At 48.1% G+C, this 24,602-nt stretch overlaps 1 protein-coding gene across 3 annotated transcripts in view; it reads right to left on the bottom strand.

Moving 5' to 3' along the window:
* Window positions 1–2,198: 2,198 nt before the first annotated feature.
* The window catches only part of ADIPOR2 (adiponectin receptor 2), a 67,955-nt gene continuing 45,551 nt past the window's right edge, over window positions 2,199–24,602 (bottom strand). For all 3 annotated transcript variants that reach the window (XM_054167965.1, XM_054167966.1, XM_054167967.1), the window contains exons 3-8: window positions 10,647–10,766; window positions 8,628–8,799; window positions 7,396–7,582; window positions 6,099–6,286; window positions 4,711–4,904; window positions 2,199–2,647 (exon numbers count right to left, since the gene is read on the bottom strand). In XM_054167965.1, the coding sequence (XP_054023940.1) occupies window positions 2,516–2,647; window positions 4,711–4,904; window positions 6,099–6,286; window positions 7,396–7,582; window positions 8,628–8,799; window positions 10,647–10,766 (993 nt within the window). In that variant the 3' untranslated portion in view covers window positions 2,199–2,515. The remainder of the gene's footprint in view (window positions 2,648–4,710; window positions 4,905–6,098; window positions 6,287–7,395; window positions 7,583–8,627; window positions 8,800–10,646; window positions 10,767–24,602) is intronic.

Consider the following 24,602-nt stretch of genomic DNA (forward strand, 5'->3'; position numbering starts at 1 on the left):
CTGGCTTCTGACTGGGCTCCAAAGATCAAGCTACATCAATTACACAGGAGGTGTGTCTGCTCCTCAGCAATCCAACTGAACTCCTACTTTGGGGTTTAAGGGATACCAGCAGGCCCATTGCTAAAGCAGAGATGGGAAGCAGACCTAAGGGAAAATCACATTTGAAATAAAAAACCCAAAAAGCTGGACCTGCACTGGGCTGGTTGTGGATTTTAATCTTAAAAAGAAAAACCTGCAAGCTCCCCTTGGCATATGGAGCCTGACACACGAGAAGGTAACGAGCTTGAGGTCTGCAGGAGCTGTTAACTCCAAGTCCTGGAGCGCACAGCTTCCTCTTTCCAGTCCACTTCAACCTCACCTCTGTTTCCCCTCACATGTTCAGCTACCCTTTGACAAGTGTGTTACCATCATCTGTTCAGACAGAACAGAGCAGGGCTGCAAATGGCAACCAGCTACTCGATGGAAGCCTTTGGGTACAGGCAGGCACTGATGGAGTTGGACTGTTTGCCATTACACGTGCAGCTCTCCCACCGTGCTCCGCTCCACCTGATGGGAACCAAACCAGCTGAAGTGCAAGATCCAGAACTACACAGGCCACAGGCTGAAGTGCATGCCCAGAACTACACAGGCCACACCAGCCAGGGAGGCAGCTGTCCCACACGTTTAGGCAGGGTGCAGATGCATCTCTCAAGTTACTTGGGTAAATAAACCTTGCTAACAGCGTGACCTGGATGACAAGTTGATGAATACCCAACCCTACTGCGAGCGCTGCTCAGGACCCCAGGCTGCCCAGGGTACAGAGGCCACCAGGAACACCAAAGCAGCCCAAACAAAACCAACCTCCAGGGCCAACACCTCTCACTCCCGGGAATTTTACCTGGTCCTCCTGCGATCATTTGTTTTGTGCAAAGTTGAAAACAGTGTGTGGTACTTGCATGTTGCATCCTTTACAAAAAAACCCTCTCCCCTCCCTCACCCCTTGTTTAAAACATTTATAGAAATCTTATTTCAACAGAAAGTTAGAAATCTTATTTACAGTTTCTTTTTTTGTCTTTGTTTTGTTTTTGTTGGTTTTGTTTTTTTCATCTCCCAAAAGAGCATCTAAAATCAACTCCCAGACCCTCCAAGAGGATAGAAATTTAACTTCCTTTTTTGTTGGTTTTTTTTTTTCTCTTTTTAAAAAGGAAAGAAAAAAATTAACTTTTTTTTTTAAAGGGGAAAAAAAAAAGAAAAGGAAAAAAAAGGGGAAAAAAAGGGGGGGGAAGGGGGGGAAAAGGGGGGAAAAAGGGGGGAAAAGGGGGGAAAAGGGGGGAAAAGGGGGGAAAAGGGGGGAAAAGGAAAAAAGGGGGAAAAAGGAAAAAAGGGGGAAAAAGGAAAAAAGGGGGAAAAAGGAAAAAAGGGGGGAAAAGGAAAAAAGGGGGGGAAAAGGAAAAAAGGGGGGAAAAGGAAAAAAGGGGGGAAAAAGGAAAAAAAGGGGGGAAAAAGGAAAAAAAGGGGGGAAAAAGGAAAAAAAGGGGGGAAAAGGAAAAAAGGGGGAAAAGGAAAAAAAGGGGGGAAAAAGGAAAAAAAGGGGGGAAAAAGGAAAAAAAGGGGGGGAAAAGGAAAAAAAGGGGGGAAAAAGGAAAAAAAGGGGGGAAAAAGGAAAAAAAGGGAGGAAAAAGGAAAAAAAGGGGGGGAAAAGGAAAAAAAGGGGGGGAAAAGGAAAAAAAGGGGGGGAAAAGGAAAAAAAGGGGGGAAAAGGAAAAAAGGGGGGAAAAGGAAAAAAAGGGGGGAAAAGGAAAAAAAGGGGGGAAAAGAAAAAAAGGGGGGAAAAGGAAAAAAAGGGGGGAAAAGGAAAAAAGGGGGGAAAAGGAAAAAAAAGGGGGGAAAAGGAAAAAAAGGGGGGAAAAGGAAAAAAAGGGGGGGAAAAGGAAAAAAAGGGGGGAAAAGGAAAAAAGGGGGGAAAAGGAAAAAAGGGGGGAAAAGGAAAAAAAGGGGGGGGAAAGGAAAAAAAGGGGGGGGAAAGGAAAAAAGGGTGGAAGGGGGGAAGGGGGAAGAAAAGGGGGGGAAAAGGGGGGAAGAAAAGGGGGGGGAAAGGGGGAAGAAAAGGGGGGGAAAAGGGGGGAAGAAAAGGGGGGGGAAAGGGGGAAGAAAAGGGGGGGAAAAAGGGGGAAGAAAAGGGGGGGGGAAAAGGGGGGGGGGAAAGTGGGGGGAAAAAAGGAACCTGCTAAGCTCTCCCTCCCCCATCCTACAAATAAATATGGCATTGGAACAGAAGCTGATTTGGAAAGGGTCCTCTGCAGCTCAATCTGTAGATCCCAAGAATAAATTAGGGTTTTCAGAATTTCCTGGTCTTCAAATTGATTCATTCCATTGCTTTGAGGTATAGAATTTCTCTTGGTTAGTCAGAATTCCCATGAAGCCCCCAGCGCTCCAGCAGCTGAAACTTGGATTCTTCTTAGGCCTTCGTTTCGCCAGGCTGTAAGGCTTCAGCCGCAGGGGTTTGGTTCCCGCCTCGGGCTGAGGGCTGGGGGCTTTACTGCATCCCATCCTCCTCTGTGCAGCCTCCTCCCACGGTGAAGCGGAACTCCTGCAGGTTGGACACCCCGTGGAAGTGCACGAAGGCACCGGCCACGACAAAGACGTGGAACAGCTGGTGGGAGTGGAACTGGGGGAAAAGAAAACACAGTGTTCAGGCTGGGGCGCTCCACCTTCCCCCCACCCTGCCTGCAGCACAGCCACACCTTCAGCTGAAGTACACAGGAACACCCAGCAGTGCCTCACAGAATCGACCAGCTTGGAAGAGACCTCCAAAATCATCAAGTCCAGCTGATCACCCAGCCCTAGCCAATCAACCAGACCGTGGCACTGAGTGCCTCATCCAGGCTTTTCTTAAAGGTGGTTGGAGCCAGGAGGGAGTTGGTCTCTTCTCTCTAGCAACCAGCACCAGAACAAGAGGACACAGTCTCAAGCTGCGCCAGGGGAAGTTTAGGCTGGAGGCAAGGAGAAAGTTCTTCACCGAGCGAGTTGTTCGTCATTGGAATGTGCTGCCCAGGGAGGTGGTGGAGTCCCCATCCCTGGAGGTGTTCAAGAGGGGATTGGATGTGGCACTTGGTGCCATGGTCTAGTCATGAGGTCTGTGGTGACAGCTTGGACTCGATGATCCTCGAGGTCTCTTCCAACCTTAGTGATACTGTGATACCTCCTTAGGACAAGGAGCAATGGATGTAAGCTGCGGCACAGGAGGTTCCACCTCAACACAAGGGGAAAACTCTTCACTGTGAGGGTCACAGAGCACTGGAACAGGCTCCCCAGAGGGGCTGTGGAGTCTCCTCTGGAGACTTTCAAGGCCTGTCTGGATGTGTTCCTGTGTGACCTGAGCTAGATTGTACGGTCCTGCTCTGGCAGGAGGGTTGGACTCAATGATCTCTTTGGGTCCCATGCAAGCCCTGACATCCTGTGAGCCTGTGAACATTGACCCCACCACCTCCCTGGGCAGCCCATCCCAAGCTGCAAAGTTCTCCAAGCTGTGGATTAAAGCCCAGCCTGCTCCTGTGTGGCAGTTTTAGGCTGATGCCTAGGAAATTTTCCACAGCTGTTGAGTAGAAAGTGATAGAATGTAAATAAATTACCATTGGATGTCAAAGAGAAAACAATGCTAAGTTCTAAATAACCCCATTGGTCTGGTAACATAAAGTTAGTTGTGTAAACTAACTCTCTTTGCTCTAGCCCATCTTAGCTGGTTGCTTCTGCTAGCTTGCTGACCTTGGCTGCATTTCTTTGTTGTGGCTATGTACTAACAGCCTACTCTCTGCTTTCTCCTCTTTCCCTTTTCCAGGAGGGGGAAGCTACTGGTAACCCCCTGGTTTTGTCCAGGGGGGGGCTCTTGTAAATCCATGTAACTATTGTCTATTTTGTACATATTCATTGCATTCCACATTTCTGGATTGTAGCTGTGCTTGTAAATAGAGCTTCAGTTGCTTCCATCCCACTGAGCTAGTCTGGCAATTGGTGGGTTTTCTTTTGGGGGGGGGTGTAACTCTCTCAAATTAGTTGGGGCTGTTTCAACCCACCACATCCTATCATCAGCAGATCTCTCTCTCTCTCTCACACACACACACACACACACCTCCCTCTCTTCTTACTCCACCTTATTTCTTTCTTTACATTTTCTCCACATGCTTTGCCTCCCTAAAGTCTTCATGATGCTTTCCCTCATTCCAAGCTTCCCCCACCTGCCCACCTCACTTTCTCTGCTCCTAGGCCAGAGATCCCTCCAAAGTCTGTCATCTCTATCCAGCACCTTCACTGTCTGTACAAGATGAGGAGCCAGACATGGTGAAGATCTCAGAGAGCACACTGAATGTCAGAGAAGTAACCACGCACTGCTCTGCACTGAAGCAGGGTAAGATGTGTGTCTGCAGGATCCTCAACACATACACACAGAAAGGATGGCAAAGTTGCTCACCCACTCACAAAAGCTCTCTAGTACATGTGCTGGTGGGAATTTGCACACCAGGAGTTACCTCAGACCAGCCAGTTGGCAGTAGCACAGCAAGAGAGGCACCAGGTAAGCTGGGTTTAGAGAGCCCACAGTTGTATGGCTCCTTTAGACCTCCTGGTGCAGCAGTTTGATATTTGCAATAAGAAAACATTGACAGAACATCCTCCAGCCTCAAGGGCAACCAGCTTTGACGGTGGTCTCCTCATGGAGCCGTTCTGTAGACTCACCCAGATGTCACACTTGCCAGGGAAGAATCTCTCCGGGATGCGGGCAGCATATAGTGCAGCACCAGTGATGTACAGGCATGCCATGAGTGCCAGCCAGCCTATCTGCCCCATTGTGGCTGCTTTCAGGAGCCCCTCAGAGATGACAAAGTGCAGGGTGGGAATAACCCCACTAAGACCCAGACCTAGAAATACTCCTGGGAGGTAAAGAAAACGTGGGAGAGTCAGGTTTGAACACAGTGGAGGTAAAGGGCAACAACGAAAACACAAAAGCTAGGGGAAGACAAATTCAGTGCTTGCTCAAGCAGCAGAAAGGTGAAAGACCTTGGAAGTGGAGGTCACCAGAAGTTGTTTAATGGAAAGGAAGTTTGAGAACGTCCAGACTTCCTTCATACCAGAAGCTCCTCTGGCAGATACTGAAGCATTTCGTGTACTGATTGTATCTGCGGCTCTAAGGTGCAGTTACACATCTTGGGCTGTAGAGGGCACTAAGGCTACACGAACTACGTCTCACTTGCCCATGGCCTCTCTCCAGAGCCAGACAACAAGGAGAGACAAAGAGGCTATCACCATATATTGCACAAGTGGTCCTAGGAAACAGAAAAGGAGCATCTGTGGCTCATCTGCTCTGCCATGTATGAGACGTGGTTTATGCATTTGAAATTGAGCAGCAACTACATAAATCCTGTTAAGATCGCCTGCAGGGGTGGGGAATAACCATGTCACAGCCAGCATTTTAAGTTTGGAAGGCTGAACTCCCTGAAGGGACATCCATAGCTCATCCAAGAAATCTAGACTTACTGTAGACAGCACATGCAGGTTAAGTAACAAGAAACACCCAGCTGTGTGCACCTTCCACAGATGCCCTTTAAAGCTTTCTCTTGCTTCAAACCTCAGAATGTGAAATCAAATCTGGCTTTGTTCTTTTGATCATGGGAAGAGGAAAACTGGGCACTGCCTTAAATATGTCTATTATCTAGGCAAATCATTCAGATTAATTCAATCATTCAATGATTTGCTAGTGCCTGAGCCTACTAGTACAAAGCCAAGACAAACAGCAGAAGTACACATACACACAGCAAGCAGTCAGTCATTTTTTTGAGAGCAAAGTTGCTAGATTAGCTAAAAACAATTTTGCACTACCTTCCCTAACTGCCTGTGTTACTGTCCCTTCCAGGAATGCACTTCCAGGACTGGCACCAGCCCTTAGCTGTGCATCCAAGTTGGCTATAATAGATGCTGAAAGAAAACCTACCAAGTTCCAATCCCAGAATGTTAGCGCTCTATAAAAATTAAGCTCTCTTAAGTCTTTCTCAAGACAGTTACTCAAAGTGGCAAGCAGGAATGAGGAATGGCAGTCAAGAAGTAAACCAGCCAACTTCAGGTCTTACCTGCCCTTACACCCCGATATTCAGGGGTTGCAAACATGTCCCATTGTGAGACAATTATGGCTGCGATGCCCAGGACACAAATCACAATCAAGTAGATGAAGCAGGGCTGAGGGTTGCAATAGAAGGAGTAGTAGAGCCATGGTACAAAGCTGCCCATTATGAGAAGTGCAATGCCAGAATAATCCAACCTAGGGGGAGACAAAAAACAATCAGGTTCTAGAGGGGAGACAAAAAAAACCCTATCAGGTTCTAGAGGGGAGACCAAAAAACCTATCAGGTTCTAGAGGGGAGACCAAAAAACCTATCAGGGTCTAGAGGGGAGACAAAAATTACCAGGTTCTAAGAAATGCAAACTTTGGACCAACACTCTCCAGATCACTCTGCCTGCTTCTCACTGCAAAATTAAGTTACTCTCACTGTTGCAACTTACAGACAGCAACCAATGCCCTCCTTCAGCAATAGGCAGACAGCTAGCAATGCCTTGTTTGGAGTCATCACCAATGCACTCAGTAACCTTGATACCAAACCTTTTTTGAAAGAAACTCAGATTAAAGCTTCAGATGAGGATAAAAAAATCAGCACAAGAGTCCTCTGAACACAAAAATGGGGCACAGCCAACACAAATGCTTTAGCATCTGATGAGCAGGAGTTAGTCAGGCGTCAGATGACCGCTGGGGAATAATGTCACCATTTTTCAACCACACTGTTGTTCTATACACCAGTGAAAAAAGGGAATTCCTACAGCCTTTGGTTTTTCACCACAGCCTGACAACATGCTTCTGCAAAACATGATGGGGGTTGGGTTTTCAGCAGGGGATCTGAAGTGCTGCGTTACTTTAGAGGTGGTCTTGCAGATGACACACTCCTAGGCTGAGTGAATTTCAGGAACACAATGTATTTACCAGCCAGCCAAAAAGAAGTGTGGAATAAAACCAAAAGACCAAGTCTTAGGATTCAAAGTTACTCAGAAGAGTTAAAATGACAAGTGACACTTGCATTAAAAATTCCAAGTCCTACAACTAAGCTCTAGGTGTATTACTTCCAGCAGCAGGATGCATGTGCTACCTGCCCAACAGCAGAAAATGCAGGAGCACTGAGACTAAAATGACAGCACAAAAACCCAAGCTGAAACAATCAATCATTGGAAGCAGCTGCATTGAATCTCTTCTCAACTGTATTCCATAGTATATGCAGTCAAGCAATGAGCAACTCCTAGACCGGGGCTGCAGGCATAAACCCCAACCATGCTTCCCCACCTGGTTCCTATTTGGCCTACTCTGTCCCCTTAGGCACTTACTTGGAGAAGAGCCGGGAAACACCTTCTGAGTGGCAATAAACTGTGTGGAAAAGCCATGAGAAGGAGAGGCAGAGTATGGCTCCCAAGAAGAACAATCCAACAACCACTTTCTCCTGCACAGGTGCTACAAAGGACATGTTTGGCCGGAACATGTAGAAGATTCCCAGACACAGGAAGAACACACATCCTGAAAACCAGCAATGCAGAAAGGTGTCAGGTTCATGCACACCAGAAGCTCTTCCTTCTACAAGAGTGACTTTCATGTACAAGAGCACTCAGCATGGGAGTCACACGACAACAAGCAGCACACAGGCAGAATAAACCCCTGCCCTACTTCAGCTATGTATTCCAGCCACTGTTCTGGCTCTGATGCAACACAAACCTGCATAGACTCTGTGTTTTCATTTATTTTGCAAGATGCCTAACAACTAGTTGGACATTCTAGAACAACAAAAACATCTGAGGGAGCTGGGGTTGTTCAGTCTGGAGAAGAGAAGGCTCCGAGGTGACCTAATTGTGGCCTTCCAGGATCTGAAGGGGGCTACAAGAAAGCTGGGGAGGGACTTTTGAGGGTGTCAGGGAGTGATAGGACTGGGGGGAATGGAGCAAAACTAGAAATGGGGAGTCAGATTGGGTGTTAGGAAGAAGTTCTTCCCCATGAGGGTGGTGAGAGACTGGCACAGGTTGCCCAGGGAGGTGGTGGAAGCCTCATCCCTGGAGGTTTGTAAGGCCAGACTGGATGTGGCTCTGGGCAACCTGCTGTAGTGTGAGGTGTCCCTGGCAATGGTGGGAGGGTTGGAACTGGGTGTCATCGAAGTCCTTTAACCACCCTGACAATTCTATGATCCTATGATCTGTTGCAAAATGTAAAGAGAGAAGGGCATTGTTCAAAGAAATCCTTTCCCTCCAAGGCTCCTTGCAAACTGAAAACCACCTCGAGTGTGTTCCAGTGTCAAGAGACAACATGACCTCAACTAACACCTACACACTTGGGGGAAAAAATACACATCTATCATTCATTTCTTAACCATCAGGAAATTTGAATTCAAATGACATAATTAAGGAAGTCCTATCCAGCTCTGAGGAGATAAAATGAGAGGAGGGATGCCCAGCTGTTAATTTAACAGGTTGCAAGTGGAATGGTAATGCTGACCACCCTGCACCCCTTCCTAGCTCACGCTCAAAGAAAGAGAACAATGAAGCCAGCTAGCACTAGGGCAAGTTGGAAATACCTAGCAGATGTGTCCAGATGTTACCAGTCTCTGTATGTATTCTGAAGATACTCTTGAAACAAGCCCGGAAAGAAGGCATGGGTGGTCTGTGTCCATGCAGCAGGTAGTCATTGTCCTTCAGCCAGTCAGGCAGAACGTCGTGGGGGATGACTCTCCATCGGCCCTCCCAGACCTACAAGGTGGAAGATTCTAGTTAAATGCAGGGAACTGAGTTCCACTGATGTATGCCAAAAGTCAGAACATGTAGGAAGTGTTACTCTATGAGTACTTTCCACAGAAAGGGATTGACTGGGACATCTCTTGGGAGAAGCCTTTACATCTGAAATACAATGCTTAAGTCACTGTCCCCTGTTCAAAACACTGTCATTATGAAGTTGAGCTGCACCACCAGAGATACTTCAGCATTTCATTTGACTAGAAAAGCTGTTGGGGTGTTTTCCTGCTAAAGAAGGGAAAGCATTTAATTCACATTCCTATTTTCACACTTCATCCTTTCCATTTTGTTGAAGAAACCTCCACCTAGCTCTCTCCAAGAACTAACCAAGTCAGAGCCTGTTCTTCCAAGCACAAGCCAATCCGATGACACATTAGGGACAGCCCAGCAAAAGAGCTACCCCATCGGCACTACTATGGGCCAGAAGTGGCAAGAGTTCAGTGAGAAGCATTCAATCCCTTATCCAGACTGGAAAGAAAAGAAACCCAAATGCTCCCATGTTCCCCAAGCAAACAGAGGCACAGCAGTTAAGGCAACAGATCCATAACTCCTAATGCCTTAAGATTTCTTCTTTAAAGGGAGAGTGTATGTGCACACATCTGTTCTTGCAGCTGGTTCCAAATGAAATGAAGTGTGCACAGGTGGTGTGCAGTAACAGAAGATACATGTGGTCCTCAGTCTGGCCTCAGGAGCAGCACTGCCAAGCAGAAGGTTATCAGGGGATTGGTTTATGTACCGGGGTTGTTTCTGCAGGGTTCCTTGGGCTTGTCGGCTGGCTAGCAATACAGCAGCGAGACTGAAGACTCCTGAAACACTAAGTTCAGAGAGCTACATTCTTATTTCAGTTTCAACAGCAGGAGCCCAGAATTTTTTACATCAACTCTCCACACTCCTTCATGGAAGGAAAAAATAAAACTAATCAGAATAATCGACCTGGTTAAAGATTTGTCTTCTGAAATGCATTACGTAAGAGAATAATTGGCTCGCTTCATGAATCAAACATCTGAATTAAGGTAGGAACAGCAGGAGCAAATTCATGTCACACAATCTGCCCTGCTTAACATCTAAAAGGGGGAGAAAAGTTGCATATTAAAACCAACCAACCAACCACAAAACCAACTAACCAAACAAAAACAAAACAAAAAACCCCCACAACCCTCACACAAAAGATGACCAAGCAACTAGGGTGCCCCTGTACAAAACAGCAGATGTTCCTGCTGGGTTTATGAACCGAGTGTATCAGGGAGCAGCACTCCTTCCACCACAGGAGGAGGGGCCAGCCACTGATAACAATCCCATGGCTTGAAAAAGCAACAAAAAGTTGAGCCAAGGTCAGCAGTTACACAATCTACAATAGATTGACTTAAGAGAGACTTGAAAAGAAAAGAAGGCTGTGTTGAAACTAAGGGATAAATCTTATTCTACAGTGGATTCAAATGGTGCTGGAAACACAAAATAGTTTCAAGTCTGAACAAGCCTGGAAAAAATGCTCTCTTAAGTGCAACTTCCTTGAAGCAGAAGGCTTTTATTCTGTTTTGCACTCACAGGTGTTTCTCAAGAGAGCCTCCTCAGTTGCACCATCAGCTACAGAGTCTCATTTGTGTTCCCTATTGTTCCATGCTTCACAATTTATTAATCTATGACAGACTGAGATCCTGCTACTAATTAGAACAAGAGATGTGCATTTAGGGCTGGTGTGTACCTGCTCTCCCACATTAGTAGCACACTTGCTGGAGGTATAGTGTGGTGCCCACTAGAGCTTACTGAGAAAGGAAACCACTTCAGCAGTTTCCACGTGCCCTTACCTTACACACAAACTCTTCCATTCTCTCCATAGCATGGTGGGCTTGCAGGAGAGGTGACATACCCATAAAGCCTTCATCTTCTTGAGGTGATTCATCATTGTGTTTATTCTCTTCAGAACACTGTGGTGGGGGGAGAGAAAAAAAGTAAATAAGAGAAAATGCTTTGTATTAAGATAAACAGAGAAAGGTGGATGCTTCCCATGCAAAACTAGCACTTGAGGTCTTGGCAAAGAAAGAAGCCTTCTTGCCTTGGATGGCACCGGGGAGGGAATTCAAAAGAACCAGCAAAAGAAAACTCCTGAGGTGTCTGAGAACAGCTCATATGGCTCCTCCATTCTGCACAGGTTTTCAGCAGGTCTGGAAGAAGCAGTGCTCTTCTCTAAGGTACACTGCAGTAAAGCTAGATAGGAAGTCTGAGGCTTGCAGCCTGCCCACACGTAGGGAAGGATTACTTCACAGTGTCACCAAGGTTGGAAGAGACCTCGAGGATCATCGAGTCCAACCTGGCACCACAGACCTCATGACTAGACCATGGCACCAAGTGCCACATCCAATCCCCTCTTGAACACCTGCAGGGATGGTGACTCCACCACCTCCCTGGGCAGCACATCCCAATGATGAACAATTCGCTTGGTGAAGAACTTTCTCCTCACTTCAAGTCTAAACCTCCCCTGGCACAGCTTGAGACTGTGTCCCCTTGTTCTGGTGCTGGTTGCCTGGGGGAAGAGACCAACCCCTTCCGGTCTACAGCCACCTTTCAGGTAGTTGTAGAGGGCAATGAGGTCACCCCTGAGCCTCCTCTTCTCCAGGCTACTTCCTACATGCCAGTATCCCCCATGCCTGCCTCGATGCCTCTACAACACATCTGACATTTTAGGATGGTCAAAGGCAAGCAGAGGAATCCATTCACCTTGTTACAAATGTTTCACCTCAAGTTTTAGTTCAAATCTGAAGGTCACTCCTGTTCAGCTTGTAATTCAGCAGGGGGCATTCCCTCAGCTGTTTGACTTTCCAGGCATTTCAGAAAGTAGCATGCAACTTGCCAGTTAAGACAAAAGCAAGTTATCAAAAGAAAGCAACCACAGACATCAGAGTTTCAAGCAAAATTCAAATACTGAAGAGCATCCACATTGCCAGGGGCTACTGAGAGATAAGAACAAAAGAGAACACTGAGCCTGCCTCTTCAGCTGCTACCTACCAACAACAACATTACTGGAACAAGGCCTGGTAGTTAACTGGCCAGTCTTGATTTATCACATCATGACATCACATCACATCACATATGACAGACTCCAGCTTTCCAGTTAGGAAAACCTCAAAAACCCCATCAGGGAAGGGCTGCAAAAGTTCTACATTCCTATTTGCCTCCTACAATGCTCAAAGCCCATCAGAGATACCAATCCATGCTTCAGCTTCCAGGACAAGCCATTTGCTCCCTTCAGGCTTGATGCAGAAAGCTGCCAAGCACCTCAGCACCAAGGCAAGAAAGACACTCAAGCTGCATGGAGACTGGCCCCCAGATCACAGAGAACATCCATCTGGAAGAGACCTCCAAGCTCATCCAGTCCAACCTTCCACCCAGCACTGAAGGGTCAGCACTAAACCATGTCCCTAAGCACCAGCTCCACACACTGCTTAAACACCTCCAGGGATGGTGGCTCCAGCACTGCCCTGGGCAGACCATTCCAGTGTCTGAGAACCCTCTCTGGGAAGAAATATTTCCCAGCATCCAGCCTGAACCTCCCCTGGCAAAGCTTGGAACCATTTCCTCTGCTCCTGTCTCTTGCCACCAAGGAGCAGAGGCTGTCCCCTCCTCACTCCAACCTTCCTTCAGGGAGTTGTAGAGAGCAATGAGGTCTCTTGTCAGCCTCCTCCCTCTCCAAACTGAACACCCCCAGCTCCCTCAAACCCTGCTCATAGCCCAGGGGCTCCAGGCCCTTCTCCAGCCTTGTTGCTCTTCTCTGGACACTGTTCAGCCCCTCAAATATCCTTCCTGTAGTGAGGGGCCCAGAACTGAACACAGCACTCAAGGTGTGGCCTCAGCAGTGCAGAGTAGAGGAGAATGATCACCTCCTGTCCCTGCTGGCCACAGTGTCTCTGATCCAAGCCAGGATGCCACTGGCTTTCTTGGCCACCTGGACACGCTTTTGGCTCATTGAATCAACTGTCAAACAGATCACAACACTTCCCTCCCCACCCCCTTCCCCTACCAAAGATAACAATCTTTAAACCCAGGATTGCTTATCAACAATGCCTTCCAAAGTGGCTGCCAATCTAGAATATCACCTCACATATCTTGTCTATGAATTATGAGCAGTAATGTTCATGTTAATGTCCTGAGAGCAGATCTGGCTCTGCATGTGTCCCACATACAAACCTCTCCTTGCAGCCATGCCTTACCATTTCTGTCCCCAAGTCAACTGAACAAGCTGCACAGAATATTGGATTTTGAATAAAGAAAGGAGGCCTCTCCTAGCTCAATTCTTCACTATTTGGGGGTTTAAAGAGAGAAATGACATGCTGCTATTTGCCTTTGTAGCAGAGGCTTGCAGTAGACACTGAAGCTTCATCTTTCAGACACCCCCCTCACCACACAGAGTTTTTGCCTGGTTTTTGCTTACCCAGAATTCAGATCTCTGTTAGGTGAACACACACATCCTTCACATTTTGTCTATGACCTCTCATCTGTCCCCACTAGGACACCTTGATGGACTAGCTGAGTCTCTGCACACAGAAATCCACGCCCCTTGCACTGGCAGTTTGTCTTTGTTTATCATTCCAGCCAACATCCCTGCTGAGGACGTGTGGGCAATGCTTTCCCATTTTGCAGCAGGTGATTGATATAAATACTGAGCAGCTTTAGCCAGATCCTACATCAGTATGAGACACAAGTACTAAATACACTCTCACTGCCTGGATTATTGCAAGAATAAAATAAACCCCATTACAAGAAGGATCTGGAGGTGCTGGAAAGTGTCCAGAGAAGGGCCACGAGGATGAGCAGAGGGCTGGAGCTGCTCTCACATGGAGACAGACTGAGGGAGTTGGGGCTGTGCAGTCTGGAGAAGAGAAGGTTCTGAGGAGACCTAATTGTGGCCTTCCAGGATCTGCAGGGGGCTACAAGAAAGCTGGGGAGGGACTTTTGAGGGTGTCAGGGAGTGACAGTCCTAGGGGGAATGGATCCAAGCTAGAAAAGGGGAGATTTAGATTAGATGTTAGGAAGAAGTTGTTCCCCATGAGGGTGGTGAGAGCCTGGCACAGGTTGCCCAGGGAGGTGGTGGAAGCCTCATCCCTGGAAGTGTTTGCAGCCAGGCTGGATGTGGCTGTCAGCAACTTGCTGTAGTATGAGGTGTCCCTGGCCATTGCAGGGGGGTTGGAACTGGATGCTTCCTGAGGTGCCTTCCAACCCTGACAATTCTGTGACTCTGAATATTCCATTAACTCCACTGAGAAAGGTACCAGGCGACACCAAGATGTAAGTAGGGTTAATAGCCTCCTAAAATAGGCACACATCCTGTTGGACCAGAAAGCCTATTAATAAACAATAACTTGAGGTTCATTCTGACTCAACAACATTCACTGCCATTACTTCCCACACTGTCCATTTTACTGCCTTTTTCTACTAATGCATCATTCTGCTTAGGATTCTCAGCTTTCACTACAATGAATAATTAATTCAAGGTCATCCAAACATAAAAAGGTCTGAGTTGGAAAGACCTTTAAAGCTCAACCAAGTCATAGTATCAGTCAGGGTTGGAAGGGACCACAAGGATCATCTAGTTCCAACCCCCCTGCCATGGGCAGGGACACCCCACACTAGATCAGGCTGGCCACAGCCTCATCCAGCCTGGGCTTAAACATCTCCAGGGACGGTGCCCCAACCACCTTCCTGGACAACCCATTCCAGGGCTTCACCACTCTCATGGGAAGAACTTCCTCCTCACCTCCAGGCTCCCTGCCATGGAAGTCTGGGTAAGGTTTTTATTATGGGCTGCATGACTTTGCAAACCAAAGAGATCTTCATTTCCAAGAACATGCCTTACAGAAAGCAAGGCTGGTGCTTAAGTTCCAGAATGCTTGAGACAAGAACTGCTGTGTCTTTTAGCTACCCTGGAATCCTCTCTCCCAGCACCCAGCTCTGTGCTGGACTCTTTCAAGCAGTTCCCTGAGGTCCTTCTTGAACTAAGGGGCTCAGAACTGGACACAATATTCCAGCTGTGGCCTCAGCAGTGCAGAGTAGATGGGAAGGAGAACCTCTCTCAACCTATTAACCACAGCCCTTCTAATCCACCCCAGGATGCCCTCAGCCTTCTTGGCCACCAGAGCACATTGCTGGCTCATGGTCAACTTTCCATCCACCCCCAGGGATGAGCTGGAATGGGATGGACAAATTAGTAACCCTCAATTTACAAAACTGGGTGGACTGAAGGAAGAAAGGTCCCTCACAGAATCAAAGCCTGTACTCATTGCAGCCTGCCCAGTGACTCAAAGCCAAAAGATGCTCAGCTCCCCCCCTCCACACACTCCCATTTTTAGACTGAAGAGAAGGATTACATCTGAACAGACTCTGAAGCCTGAAGAGCACAGCTATTTATGAACCAGTCCAAAATCTTTACATTTGGGCAATGTGCCTACAAACAAATCATTACTGAGCTTCTTTTAGTGATAAAAAGAATTCACATCATATATAGTCTAGATTACTGCCAGAAAATGGGATTGATTTTACTATCTCCTTCCTGCCATTAAACAGCAAAATTAGCAGTCAGCTTCTTAGGCCTTTTTTTTGCTAAGCAGGCAAAATGAGTGCCCTGCTGGAACATCCATCCTCTCTCAGCTCCTTCCTGTAACATCCCACTAGAGAGAACACTAACCTGTGCTTCATCAAAGCTGCAAATCCATACCATAGAGCAACTCCAAGGCCAGGTTTCACCTGGAAATCTGAAGGAGTCTATTGACCTCCAGCTCCTCAGACAATGAGTGAAGGGGAAGATGCCACTTTTTCTGCTCAGAAGGCACATTTTTGTGAAGTCTTCACTGTGACAAGCCCTTTTGGGGCTTAGGATGACCAAATTCTCTCATTTCTTCTATCAGGAATTCAAGAATAAAGGTAGAACAACATTGCATCCAGTTCTGGGCTCCCCAGTTCCAGAGGGATAGGGATCTGCTGGAGAGAGTTCAACACAGGGCTCCAAGGATGATGAAGGGACTGCAGCACTGCCTGGGGAGGAGAGGCTGAGAGCCCTGGGGCTGTTTAGTCTGGAGAGGAGAAGACTGAGAGGGGATCTGATCAATGTCTATCAATAGCTGAGGGCTGGTGGTCAGGAAGGGAGGGACAGGGACAGCCTCTGCTCACTTGTGCCCTGGGATAGGACAAGGGGCAAAGGATGGAAACTCCAGCACAGGAGGTTCCACCTCAGCATGAGGAGGAACTTCTTGACTGTAAGGGTCCCAGAGCCCTGGAGCAGGCTGCCCAGAGAGGTTGTGGAGTCTCCTTCTCTGGAGCCTTTCCACCCCTGTCTGGATGTGTTCCTGTGTGACCTGTGCTGGAGTCTCTGGTCCTGCTCTGGCAGGATCTCCAGAGGTCTCCTCCAACCCTGATCCTGTGAGCACAGCCAAGTACAGCCTTCAGGACCTGTTCTCAGCCATTTCACTTTTTCAAAAGGGAAACCCATTATGTAAATATCCTTCATTGCCTAATAGGACCTGCAAGAAATTGCAGCCCAGAAGGACTGATAGTGTCACCTTTAATGAGGTATGGGATATCCTAAACCAAGTGCTTCTGGAGTTATTTTCACCTTTGTGCTTTCTCAATCATTATCAGAGTCAAAGTTCACAGAATCACAGAATTGTCAGGGTTGGAAGGGACCTCAGGGATCAACCAGTTCCAACCCCCCTGCCATGGCCAGGGACACCTCACACTACAGCAGGTTGCTCACAGCCACATCCAGCCTGGCCTTCAAAACCTCCAGGCATGAGGCTTCCACCACCTCCCTGGGCAACCTGTGCCAGTCTCTCACCACCCTCATGGGGAAGAGCTTCTTCCTAACATCCAATCTCAATCTCCCCTCCTCTACCTTGAATCTCTAGCTAGCTCTTTTGACCAATGAATGATTCAGATGTTCTTTTACATCATCTAATCTACTCATTTTCTTGTAAAAGCACTCTCAAAATTTGTCTAAGTAATTCTGTGAAACCTTCAGAGCATTTCAGAGCATCTTTAACCAAGTCCCCTCACCACTGGCAACAAGCTAACCTGGTGCAACCATCAGCTGCCATTCTGCTGCTGCACCTGGGCAGCACTGCCTATGATCAGACTTTCACACAAAGCAGAACTGGTGGTTTCTGTATGCTTACACTCTAGGAGGTCTGGGCACTTGTCTCTATGGAAATGCCACACAAGCTTTTCCATTCCAATCCTACCCTCTTTTCAAATTCAGAGAATGTTAAAGCTACACAAGTGTAAATTCTGAGTTGCAGGAACACAGAATGGGCTGGGTTGGAAGGACCTCCACAGCTCATCCAGTCCAACCCCCTCTGCACTCAGCAGGGACATCCTCCACTAGATCAGGTTGCCCACAGCCCTGTCCAGCCTCACCTTCAATACCTCCAGGGAAGGAGCCTCAAGCACACCCCTGGGCAACCTGTGCCAGTGTTCCACAATCCTCATGGTAAAGAGCCTCTTCCTCACATCCAATCTCAAGCTGCTCTGCTCCACTTTGAAGCCATTGGCCCTGCTCCTGTCCCTGCAGACCTTTGCAAACAGTCTCTCTCCAGCCTTCCTGTAGCCTCCTTCAGCTACTGGCAGGTTGCTATTAGGTCACCCCAGAGCCTTCTCTTCTCCAGGCAGAACACCCCCAACTCCCTCAGCCTCCCTCAGAGCAGAGCTGCTCCAAGCCCCTGATCATTTTTGTGGCCTTCCTCTGGACCCTCTCCATTAGAATGGTACCAGAGAATCAACCTAAACCTGTAGGACAAGTGACAATGGCCAGAAGAAAACAGTGGTACTGCTCCATCCAGAGTCACCTTATTTGGGGAAGTTCTCCCCAATTCTTTTGCGGTAAGTGAGAGACAAGAAGGGGAAAAAAAAGAGGTAGAAATTAGGCTTAATGAGATCACACTGTACAGAGATGCAGGCAACACAGTTCCAGGGAGAGATAGAATGGAACAGAATAGAATGGAATGGAATAAACCAGGCTGGAAGAGACCTTCAAGATCATCGTGTCCAACCTATCATCCAACACCACCTAATCAACTAAACCATGGCACCAAGCACCCCATCAAGTCTCCTCCTGAACACCTCCAGTGATGGTGACTCCACCACCTCCCCAGGCAGCCCATTCCAATGTGCAATCACTCTCTCTGTGTAGAACTTCTTCCTAACATCCAGCCTAAACCTCCCCTGGTGCAGCCTGAGACTGTGTCCTCTTGTTCTGGTGCTGGTTGCCTGGGAGAAGAGACCAACCTCTGCCTGTCTACAACCTCCCTTCAGGTAGTTGTAGAGAGCAATGAGGTCTCCCCTGAGTCTCCTCTTCTCCAGGCTAAGCAACCCCAGCTCCCTCAGCCTCTCTTCACAGGGCTGTGTTCCAAGCCCCTCACCAACTTTGTTGCCCTTCTCTGGACACCTTCCAGCAAGTCAACCTCCTTCCTAAACTGAGGGGCCCAGAACTGGACACAGGACTCGAGGTGTGGCCTAATCATCATCTAAACAAGAATTTCAGAGTGTGCTTTGGTTGGGATGCAAAGGTTTAATGCCAAACCCCAAGACTTCCAGCAGCAGTGCAAACAACAGCAAGAACCCTTTAGAGCCCAGCTGCACAGTGCCTGCCACTGAATAAGTTTAACATTAAAATCCCACTTTTTTTACAGGGATGGCACAAAAGTTTAACCAAACAAGCAAGCAAATCAACTTGCATTTAGTAAGTTGCCTGAATACAGTCCACAACAGTCAGCTCACATAGGCAAAGACTGCTATAGAAAAACCTGCAGTAAAACTTCCCCTAGGAAAGGCAATCTATTGCTCTTATCTACTGGAACAGCTTAGCCTTCTCACACAGATTAACAGGTTTTATACCATCACTCTCAGCTCTGTTCATGGACACACTGTTCATTACTGCCCTGACAATGGGAAAGTCTGTCAGAAGTCACAGTGGGAGAAAAAGATTCCAGACAACCTAAGGGTGCCAGAGCCCTGCCCAGGTTGTGGAGTCTCCTTCTCTGGAGCCTTCCCAGCCCTGTCTGGATGTGTTCCTGTGTGACCTGTGCTGGATTCTCTGGTCCTGCTCTGGCAGGGGGTTGGACTAAGAGATCTCCACAGGTCCCTTCCAACCCTTAACATCCTCTGAGCCCGTGATCAGAGCTGGCTGCTGCTGTGCCTATGGTGTGGCCACCATCTGCAGCTCTGGCCACAGAGCAGAGCTAAAAAGCCATGCCAGGCAACGAGCAGGTGAAGTGACAAAGAGACTGGGACCCAAAGATCTCCAGAGGTCCCTTTCAGTCCCTAACATCCTATGAACTTTTTCCCAGTTTTGAGAAAGCAGTGACCTCTGGCCTTCAGGTGGTAAAAGTGTAGTTTCTTGAGCTCTGGAGTTTCTTGAGGTCAGTTTAAAGAGTCATAGGAAATGTGAGAGCTTGCACATGACTACTACTTGCACAGGCAACAAGGAAGCTCTTGTTATCACTCCAGACCTACAAGTTTGCTAGGAACTGTCAAGCTGTGCTCATGAGAGTCCACAAACCAGCATAAATCAAACTTGAATGAAGCTACCTAAGAAGCTTACCCTACTCTAAGTGGTCCTCTTCTCCCTCAGCCCATCTTCCTTTACACCGATTCCAGCACACCTCTGGATGGATCAGCTGACCCAGTGATGCTGATTACTCATTTCTGCCAGATGAGTTTTCTGGTAGATGGGAGTTGGTTCAGATGACCAAGTTTTAAGGAACTCAAGCTAATGCAAATGGGGCACCAACTCCCATTTTACTGAGCTCATCTACAGAATACTTTGTGACTCATCTGCATGGACATGTTTGGTTTTGACACATCTGCTGGATGTCAAATAATCTCCAGGCCTCCTTTCTGTAATGTTTCTTAAAGACCTCCAAGCATGGTGACTCCACCACCTCCCTGGGCAGTCCATCCCAGTGCCAAATCAGCCTTTCTGTGTGGAATTGCTTCCTAATATCCAACCTAAACCTCCCCTGGCACCACTTCAGGGCCTGCCCTCTGGTCCTGTCACTGGTTGCCTGGGAAAAGAGCCTTCTGGGTGCTTTTATCATAGAAAGCTTTGAGTTGGAAAAGGACCTTAAAAGATCATCCAAACCCCAATGAACAAAGCCAAAGCACTACACAGAACTAGGTAAGACATTGTCCCCCAGAATGCCCACAGGGTCTCACACACACACACAGAGCAGGGAGATGAGCTCCCCCCAGCAGAGACCCAGCAGTTAGACAGAGCCTAAGAAGCCAGCAAGGAAAGTCCAGCTGATGATCACTCCAGGATGCTGCTGTCTTCTCAGACCCTACAGCAGCTTTGAGGAGTGCACAGGCAGAAGCATGCCGTGTGCTCTGGGTTGTATGCATGGGATTTGATGCAGAACACAAAGCACACATGTCCACCAGAGTGGGGGTTTGAGCCTTAACTGGGATTTAGGAGCTCAGATGGGGGCTAAGGCTGAGAACCCCTCCCCTGCTCCCCCCCTCCTCTCTCCCAATCAAGAGGAGAAAGGGAAAGGAAGGAGCAAATCTACCAAGAAATAATTTGGAGGTGGTTTGGAAGCAGAGAGCTAAAAACTTTCTTTAAACATTATGTGTAGATAAGATTAAAAACCAGTAACAGGAAGGGTTCACAAGGGCAAGTAACAAGGATGGATGGGGAGAATATGTATACAAAACCTGTCTTCTGGAGTCCTTTGGAGAGGCCTGGATGGAGCAGGGAGGAGGACCAGGACTGACCACAGGGCAGAGAAGCAGGAAGCCAGCAGCTGGCCTCTCGTCCAAGCAAGGCAGGAGCCCAAAAGAGCCAAATGGCTGCAGTGTCTTCCTTTTTATAGGCTTGCTGGACAGGGGAGTGGAACAGACTAACTCAGTTTCCCAGGGGGAAAACCCCCTCCAGGGACGGCAAAGCTCTCCCAAGCCCTGCCCCCATGCCTTCAGGATGGGTGTAACCCATCACAAGCAGTAACTGCAGCACAAGTCTCTGGCTCAGAAGGGGCAGAACTCTTCTGGGTTACATTTCCTTTTTGGACAGAGTCATCACTCAGTTACTTCAGGGTCTACATGGCCATGCACATACCCATGTTAAGCTGCAGGGTGAGTGAAGTCTCATGCCTCAAATCAAAACTGCCTGTGATACCAGGTCACTATTCATTTGCCACCAGTGCCCTGAAGCTACCATCACAGGAACTTCCAAAGCCTGATGTAGTCTGCACCTGTTCCAATATTCCTGTTACATCCTTCAGATGCTGACAAATGCTTCACCAATCTCTTTTTGATCTGTCTGGACAGAACTCTGCCTTGGTACAAATCACAGAACCACAGAACTCATCTGTTTGGAAGAGACCTCCAAGCTCAGCCAGTCCAACCTTCCACCCAGCACTGCAGGGTCAGCACTAAGCCATGTCCCTAAGCACCAGCTCCACACAATGCTTGAACACCTCCAGGGATGGTGACTCCAGCACTGCCCTGGGCAGACCATTCCAGTGTCTGAGAACCCTCTCGGGGAAGAAATATTTCCTAGCATCCAGCCTGAACCTCCCCTGGTGTAGCTGGAAATCATTTCCCCTGCTTCTGTCCCTTGCCACCAAGGAGCAGAGGCTGCCCCCTCCTCACTCCAACCTTCCTTCAGAGAGCAATGAGGTCTCCCTCAGCCTCCCCTTCTCTAGACTGAAGACCCCCAGCTCCCTCAGCCCCTCCTCATTGTAACAAGGCAACTAAAGTCAGAAAAAGCAAACATCTTTGAGGTCTTTTCCAACCTTATTGATGCAATGATCTTTGATCAACACTGCAGAATGGGCTGTTATAGGACTCTGGACCTACTCTCACCTTAAAAAGCAAGGCAGAAGCCATACAGCACTGCATTTCCAGTGCCACTGCTACCCCCCATATTAAACTGAAGTCACAAAGTCTAGACACAACTGGGAGGTTTTGCTCTTGTTTATCTTGATCTCATCAGCTGAATGATTAACAGTGTTTAAGATGACATTCAAGCCATTTAATGTTCCTTGGGGCAGCATGCCAGATTCAGTCACTTGAGAGTATTCAGCAGAAGGGCCAAGATCCATTCAAGGCTAAAACATAACAAGACTATTTTCCCAATGGCAGTCCTGTGACACCCTTCTCAGCTGGCCAGGCTGCTTTCTTCAGCAAATCCTCTGTGCCCATTCTGACCCTTTCTAAAGCAGTCTTGTGCAAGGGGGAAGCAGCAGGAGGTGCTCTCCTGCCATGTCACTTCTCTTAAAACCCCACTTGCACATTGCTCAGACTTTGTTTTTTAGCAACTCTTCTTCAGATTGTAAGTAATGAAGTGGAAAAACACAGCACCTTGAAAAACATGGGCCCCTCAGGTCAGGAAAGAGGTTGAGATGCTGGAAGGTGTCCAGAGAAGGGCAACGAGGCTGGGGAGGGGTCTGGAGCACAGCCCTGTGAGGAGAGGCTGAGGGAGTCCAACAGGATGGCATTCAACAAGTCCCAGTGGCAGGGGCTGCACTTTGGTCACAACAACCCCATGTAGAGCTACAGGCTGGGGTCAGAGTGGCTGAGAGCTGTCAGGCAGAAAGGGACCTGGGGGTACTGGTTGACAGCAAGCTGAACATGAGCCAGCAGTGTGCCCAGGTGGCCAAGAAGGTCAATGGCATCCTGGCCCACATCAGAAATAGTGAGGCCAGCAGGAGCAGGGAAGTCATTGTGCCCCTGTACTCTGCACTGGTTAGGCCACACCTTGAGTCCTGTGTCCAGTTCTGGGCCCCTCAGTGCAGGAAGGAGGTTGAGATGCTGGAAGTTGTCCAGAGAAGGGCAACAAAACTGGGGAGGGGTCTGGAGCACAGCCCTGTAAGGAGAGGCTGAGGGAGCTGGGATTGTTTAGCCTGGAGAAGAGGAGGCTCAGGGGAGACCTTCTTGCTCTCTACAACTCCCTGAAGGGAGGTTGTAGCCAGGTGGGGGTTGGTCTCTTCTCCCAGGCAAGCAGCACCAGAACAAGAGGACACAGTCTCATGCTGTGCCAGGGGAGGTTTAGGCTGGAGGTTAGGAAGAAGGTCTTCATAGAAAGAGTAATTGGCCATTGGGATGTGCTGCCCAGGGAGGTGGTGGAGTCACCATCACTGGAGGTGTTTAGGAAGAGCCTGGATGAGGCCCTTGGTGCCATGGTTTAGTTGATTAGATGGTGCTGGGTGATAGGTTGGACTTGATGATCTCGAAGGTCTTTTCCAACCTGGTTTATTCTGTTCTATTCCAACTTCCCCTGACTCCTGCACATGCCAAGTCCTTCTAAAATAACAGCTTTGTCATTTAGAGTTTACATTCTCTTAATCTGGCAGGCTTGTAAACACAAGACACACCACTGCTTCCAAGAAGCTAACTACATTCAGCCTTTAAGCAGGGAAGGCAAAGATGGTTTGGCTGTCACAGGACCAAAAAAAAAGGCTTTCACCAGCACAGTGCCAAAGGCCCTTTCAGCCTATTGGTCAAAATGTTAAGTGCTTGGAAAGTTCCTGAAGTTTAGTATTTTTCCTCTGTAGGTGACCTTCTTAGAAAAGCTACACTCCATTTAATAGAGCACTTGGAAACAGCTTTATACAGTTGGTCACGGGTGAGTGCTAGCTGGCACTCATTAAAAACCAGCACTGACATGGAACACTCCTTCAGCAAACAAGCCCAGGACAAAGCCACATTTTGGCTTTAGCAGCCTTGTTAATCCACACTTATTAGAACCAGCTCCCTCCTGAAGTATCTTGAGACAAAAGGGGTTGTGGAATCTCCAAGCAGAGAATGTTGAAATGAATAAATTCTGAGTTGCAGGAACACAGAATGGGCTGGGTTGGAAGGACCTCCACAGCTCATCCAGTCCAACCCCCTCTGCACTCAGCAGGGACATCCTCACCTAGATCAGGTTGCCCACAGCCCTGTCCAGCCTCACCACCTTCAATATCTCCAGGGAAGGAGCCTCAAGCACACCCCTGGGCAACCTGTGCCAGTGTTCCACAATCCTCATGGTAAAGAGCCTCTTCCTCACATCCAATCTCAAGCTGCTCTGCTCCACTTTGAAGCCATTGGCCCTGCTCCTGTCCCTGCAGACCTTTGCAAACAGTCTCTCTCCAGCCTTCCTGTAGCCTCCTTCAGCTACTGGCAGGTTGCTATTAGGTCACCCCAGAGCCTTCTCTTCTCCAGGCAGAACACCCCCAGCTCCCTCAGCCTCCCTCAGAGCAGAGCTGCTCCAAGCCCCTGATCATTTTTGTGGCCTTCCTCTGGACCCTCTCCATTAGAATGGTACCAGAGAATCAACCTAAACCTGTAGGACAAGTGACAATGGCCAGAAGAAAACAGTGGTACTGCTTCATCCAGAGTCACCTTATTTGGGGAAGTTCTCCCCAATTCTTTTGTGGTAAGTGAGAGACAAGAAGGGGGAAAAAAAAGAGGTAGAAATTAGGCTTAATGAGATCACACTGTACAGAGATGCAGGCAACACAGTTCCAGGGAAAGATCATCATCTAAACAAGAATTTCAGAGTGTGCTTTGGTTGGGATGCAAAGGTTTAATGCCAAACCCCAAGACTTGCAGCACCAGTGCAAACAACAGCAAGAACCCTTTAGAGCCCAGCTGCACAGTGCCTGCCACTGAATAAGTTTAATTTAACATCAAAATCTCACTTTTGTTATAGGGATGGCACAAAAGTCGTGGTTTTGGGGTTTTTTTAAACCCTTACATCTAGTAAGTTGCCTGAATGAGTCCAAAGAAGTCACTGACCT

The sequence above is a fragment of the Dryobates pubescens genome, chromosome 15 (genome assembly GCF_014839835.1).
Source record: "Dryobates pubescens isolate bDryPub1 chromosome 15, bDryPub1.pri, whole genome shotgun sequence".
In the NCBI taxonomy this organism is placed as follows: domain Eukaryota; kingdom Metazoa; phylum Chordata; class Aves; order Piciformes; family Picidae; genus Dryobates; species Dryobates pubescens.